The sequence below is a fragment of the Oryx dammah genome, unplaced genomic scaffold (genome assembly GCF_014754425.2).
Source record: "Oryx dammah isolate SB20612 unplaced genomic scaffold, SCBI_Odam_1.1 HiC_scaffold_11210, whole genome shotgun sequence".
In the NCBI taxonomy this organism is placed as follows: Eukaryota; Metazoa; Chordata; class Mammalia; order Artiodactyla; family Bovidae; genus Oryx; species Oryx dammah.
Window position 1 is genome coordinate 2,488,751 of NW_024080603.1, and position 6,000 is coordinate 2,494,750.

At 41.7% G+C, this 6,000-nt stretch overlaps 1 protein-coding gene across 1 annotated transcript in view; it reads left to right on the top strand.

Moving 5' to 3' along the window:
• Window positions 1-6,000, top strand: part of LOC120860965 (ankyrin repeat domain-containing protein 31-like) — a 134,404-nt gene that overhangs the window by 102,332 nt on the left and 26,072 nt on the right. The window contains 1 exon segment of the mRNA XM_040236671.1: window positions 3,294-3,390. Coding sequence (XP_040092605.1) covers window positions 3,294-3,390 — 97 coding nt within the window.

The following is a 6,000-nucleotide window of genomic DNA, read 5'->3' on the forward strand; positions in this document are numbered from 1 at the left end:
ACAGAAGAACTGTACAAAAAAGATCTTCACGACCAAGATAATCATGATGGTGTGATCACTCACCTAGAGCCAGACATCCTGGAATGTGAAGTCAAGTGGGCCTTAGAAAGCATCACTACGAACAAAGCTAGTGGAGGTGATGGAATTCCAGTTGAGCTGTTTCAAATCCTGAAAGATGATCCTGTGAAAGTGCTGCACTCAGTATGTCAGCAAATATGGAAAAGTCAGCAGTGGCCACAGGACTGGAAAAGGTCAGTTTTCATTCCAATCCCAGAGAAAGGCAATGCCAAAGAATGCTCAAACTACCACACAATTGCACTCATCTCACACGCTAGTAAAGTAATGCTCAAAATTCTCCAAGCCAGGCTTCAGCAATACGTGAACCGTGAACTTCCTGATGTTCAAGCTGGTTTTAGAAAAGGCAGAGGAACCAGAGATCAAATTGCCAACATCCGCTGGATCTTGGAAAAAGCAAGAGAGTTCCAGAAAAACATCTATTTCTGCTTTATTGACTATGCCAAAGCCTTTGACTGTGTGGATTACAGTAAACTGTGGAAAATTCTGAAAGAGATGGGCATACCAGACCACCTGACCTGTCTCTTGAGAAACCTGTATGCAGATCAGGAAGCAACAGTTAGAAGTGGACATGGAACAACAGACTGGTTCCAAATGGGAAAAGGAGTACGTCAAGGATGTATATTGTCACCCTGCTTATTTAACATATGCAGAGTACATCTTGAGAAACGCTGGGCTGGAAGAAGCACAGCTGGAATCAAGATTGCCTGGAGAAGTATCCATAACCTCAGATATGCAGATGACACCACCCTTATGGCAGAAAGTGAAGAGGAACTAAAATGCCTCTTGATGAAAGTGAAAGTGCAGAGTGAAAAAGTTGGCTTAAAGCTCAACATTCAGAAAATGAAGATCATGGCATCTGGTCCCATCACTTCATGGCAAATAGATGGGGAAACAGTGGAAACAGTGTCAGACTTTATTTTTTGGGGCTCCAAAATCACTGCAGATGGTGACTGCAGCCATGAAATTAAAAGACGCTTACTCCTTGGAAGAAAAGTTATGACCAACCTAGATGGCATATTGAAAAGCAGAGACATTACTTTGCCAACAAAGGTCCGTCTAGTCAAGGCTATGGTTTTTCCATGGTCATGTATGGATGTGAGAGTTGGACTGTGAAGAAAGCTGAGCGCCGAAGAATTGATGGTTTCGAACTGTGGTGTTGGAGAAGACTCTTGAGAGTCCCTTGGACTGCAAGGAGATCCAAACATTCCTGTATGCAAGACAGCAAAAGAGACACAGATGTATAGAACAGTCTTTTGGACTCTGTGGGAGAGGGCGAGTGTGGGATGATTTGAGAGAATGGCATTGAAACATGTATATTATCATATGTGAAACGAATCGCCAGTCTAGGTTCGATGCAGGATACAGGATGCTTGGGGCTGGTGCACTGGGATGACCCAGAGGGATGGTATGGGGAGGGAGGCAGGAGGGGGGTTCAGGATTGGGAATGCGTGTACACCCGTGGCGGATTCATGTTGATATATGGCAAAACCAATACAATATTGTAAAGTAATTAGCCTCCAATTAAAATAAATAAATTTAAATTAAACAAACAAAAATAATAATAAAGATTAGCCCTGGATGCTCTTTGGAAGGAATGATGCTAAAGCTGAAACTCCAGTACTTTGGCCACCTCATGCGAAGAGTTGACTCACTGGAAAAGACTCTGATGCTGGGAGAGATTGGGGGCAGGAGAAGAAGGGGACGACAGAGGATGAGATGGCTGGATGGCATCACCGACTCAATGGACATGAGTTTGAGTGAACTCTGGGAGTTGGTGATGGACAGGGGGGCCTGGCATGCTGTAATTCATGGGGTCGCAAAGTGTCGGACACAACTGAGCGACTGAACTGAACTGAACTGATGGCTTTCCTGGTAGCTCAGCTGGTAAAGAATCCACCTGCAATGCAGGAGACCCTGGTTTGATTCCTGAGTTGGGAAGATCCCCTGGAGAAGGGAACAGCTACCCACTTCAGTATTCTGGCCTAGAGAATTCCATGAACAGAGGAGCCTGGCAGGCTACAGTCCATGGGGTCACAAAGAGTCAGATATGACTGAGAGACCTTCACTTCACTTCATAACTGACTTTAGATATGATATAGCCCTAAATGTTAAGTGTAAAGAACAAGAGGAGAAGGCAATGGCACCCCACTCCAATACTCTTGCTTGGAAAATCCCATGGATGGAGGAGCCTGGTAGGCAGCAGTCCATGGGGTTGCGAAGAGTCGGACACGACTGAGCAACTTCACTTTCACTTTTCACTTTCATGTATTGGAGAAGGAAATGGCAACCTACTCCAGTGTTCTTGCCTGGAGAATCCCAGGGACGGGGGAGCCCTGGTGGGCTGTGGTCTATGGGGTCGCACAGAGTCGGACATGACTGAAGCGACTTAGCAGCAAAGAACAAGAACTGATAGCATGATTCTTATTTTTAAGTACATATAATAAATAGTTATATATAGTATAAATATGCAGGCTATATATAAAGTAAACATATTTTAAACACACACACACTTACCAAGTATTAAAAGCAGTCTCTTTCATAGAGTGAAATATTGAGAAGGAGTGGGTGAGTGGGAACACCCTGACTTCTCTTCCCGGTTGTTGTGTTCAAGTCGTGTCCAGCTCTTTGTAACCCCATGGACTGCAGCACGCCAGGCTTCCCTGACCCACACAACCTCCCTGAGTTTGCTCAGGTTCATTTCCATTGAATTGATGATGCCATCCAAGCGTCTTATCCTCTATCACCCTCTTCTCCTCCTGCCTTTGATCTTTCTGAGCATTCTTCTCTGTAAACATTCATATTATTTCAAAATTTCCTCTACATTGACAGTGTTTTCGTTTTGTATTTTAACAAGTAAATAATTGTAACAGACAAAATTATCTTACTATGTATCTTCTTTTAGTACCCTAATTTCACAGTTAAGGCAGCAACCAGAGAGGTCAATGACTTGTCCAGGATCACCAAGCTTAGTCAGTGGGATAACAGGGTTAGAACTCAGGCTTGCCTGCTCCTTCTTGGTGTGGTCTCACACACCTCAGGGTACTTCTCTAGAGTGACATAAGTCTATTAGCTTTGATATCTGGACCATTGATATGGTGGAAGAGGGTAGAAAAATAATGGCTTTTTAAACTTAACAATAAGGCTAAGTCCTTTGTGACCAAATTTAACATTTGCTATCTCTCAGTTAACCGACTTTTTATTTTATTACCTTTTAGAACAATACGCTGGTAAGATGTTAGAGATAAAGGAAGTTATGGACAACGTGCTTGCTAAACAGAAGGCAGAAAGGGATGATCTAGCTAAAAAATACAGGTGAGTTAAAAAAAGGTAAGAATGCTTTGGAGTTTTCAGAATTTATCTATTTTTAGTCTATAATAGGTCTAGAATTTATTTTTGACTATGCTGGGTCTTCGTTTCTGCACACCAGCTCTCTCTAGCTGCAGCAAGCAGGGGCTACTCTCTAGTTGCAACGCATGGGCCCTCATTGCAGTGGCAGAGCATGTTTCTTGTTGCGGAGCACAGACGCTAGAGCATGGGCTTCAGTAGCTGCGCTGCACGAGTTTAGTTGCCCCTGTGGCATGTGGAATCTTCCCAGGCCAGGGATCAAATCTGTAACCCTGCACTGGCCGGCAGACTCTAAATCCCTGGACCACCAGGGAAATCCTGGCCTCGAATTTCTTGTGATTACAGATGTTTTGTGGAACTGGAAAAGGACTTTATGAGGTCATCTAATCTCTTATGTCCATGAGGAATTATATTTACTTCCTAAGTCACTGCTAAGTCACTTGAGTCGTGTTCGACTCTGTGTGATCCCATAGACGGCAGCCCACCAAGCGCCCCCGTCCCTGGGATTCTCCAGGCAAGAACACTGGAGTGGGTTGCCATCTCCTTCTCCAGTGCATGAAAGTGAAAAGTGAAAGTGAAGTGGTTCAGTCGTGTCCAACTCTTAGTGACCCCGTGGGCTGAAGCCTACCAGTCTCCTCAGTCCATGGGATTTTCCAGGCAAGAGTACTGGAGTGGAGTGTCATTGCCTTCTCCGATATATACTTCCTAGAGAGAGGTTTTTCTACTTTATTACTTGAAATGTTCAGAAAGGATATTAAAATGTCCACAGCCATGAATTTCATGAAAGCCTTTCTGGCCATGAGTCAATCCCGTAAGTAAATTTCTTTCCTTAGTAAATTCACTTTTTTTTTTACATTAAAATTGGTTCTTCTATGCTATTACAAATGTTCTTCTAAGCAGTGTAATCATGTATATTTTGTAGTCTTGTGTACTTCTAAGTTCTCAGGGTCCTTAAAGAGTTTTATCCTAATTGTATTGATTATATAACTCTTATCTTTTTTTTTTTTTTTTTTTGAGAAACTTGTTATATATATTTTTTCTTGTTTGGGTATTATTTTTTATTTTTTTATTCTTTTTTTTCTTAAGATGAGAACTTTTAAGGCCTACTCTCAGCAACTTTCAAATATACAATACAGTATTATCAACTGTAGTCACCATGGGTGTTTATACCTTTTGATTCCTTCACCCATTTTACCCGAATGCTTCCTCCACCTCTGCCAACCACCAGTCTGTTCTCTGAACCTGTGCTTTTGGTTTTTAGCTTCCAAATATAAGTGAGATCATACAGTATTTGTCTTTGTCTGACTTGTTTCACTTAGCATGATGCCCTCAAGATGCGTCCATGTTGTCACAAACAGCAGGATTTGTTTCTTTTTATGGCTGAAAAATATTCCATTATATATGTGTGTCTTCTTATTAATGTGCTATTAGTCTTGAAATTTTGTAATCTAAAGAGCATTTTCATTTTCTATCTGGACTCTGTTTCACATAGTTTTAAATGTGATATTAATTTCTTTTTCTTCTCTATTCAACCAGCTTCTTACATTTACTACTAGTAGTTATTTGTTAATTCTGATTTCTTCTTGACACTTCTTCCACTTGCATCTGCTACTTACTTTAATATCCAGGCAGTTTGGAGTTTAGTACCAACAACTCTAACCTGTATTAGGAGAGAGAATTATCTACACTGTTGCTTTCCTTTAAAACAGCTGCTCTTAAAAGATGGTCACTGAGACCATTTCAAGGGGTCTAAGAAGTCAAAAGCCATTTTTATAATAATATTAAGATGTTATTTGCCCTTTTGTACTCTCATTTTCTCATAAGTATACAATGAAATTTTCTAGAGGCTACATGGTATATAATAATATCATCATCCTAATATCTAATGGAATGTACACTTGTGTGTTTCTGTGTTTTAAAATTCTCTCAGTTTTATTTTCTAAAACAGTAAATATTGATAGATATAACCCATAGAAACAAAAGCTCTTTGGGTTCCTCAGTAACTTTTAAGAGTATAAAAAAGTCCTGAGACCAAAAGGTTTGAGAGCCACTGGAAACAAAAGTGTCCATTCTCCTGCAGATGCGTGTGGCATAGGTGAGTATAAGCAGAAGTCAGAGGCGTGGGCGAGTCGGTGCCTCCCGTTCAGTTCTCAAGCCCCGAGAGCCGTGGTCTGGGGAGGACACACAGGACAGGGCTTCTCCGGCCGTCGTCTGGACTCCAGGCCTCACTGCGGGTTCAGAAAGTGCGCTCACAGTGGTCACTGGATGAATTGACCTTCCTGTGTCTAGCTTACTTATGATTATTCACAAAACAACCCCAGCCCCCATAGCTAAGTGAGTTTGGGTGGAACTTACTCTCGAATTTGACTTCCTGATACACCATTTAACTGTAAACAAGCCAATTCCAAACCTAAAGAAGGTGGTATTGCTCCTTGGTCATCAGTTGGTCCCTTCCAACTAAAGGACTAGTAGATAGCTAGATAGACAACTCGAGTTATGTTTCTGTCTTAGGGCTGACTCACAGCTGATAAATAATGTGAATAAAAATGTGGATAAGCACACTGCTGCTGCTGCTGC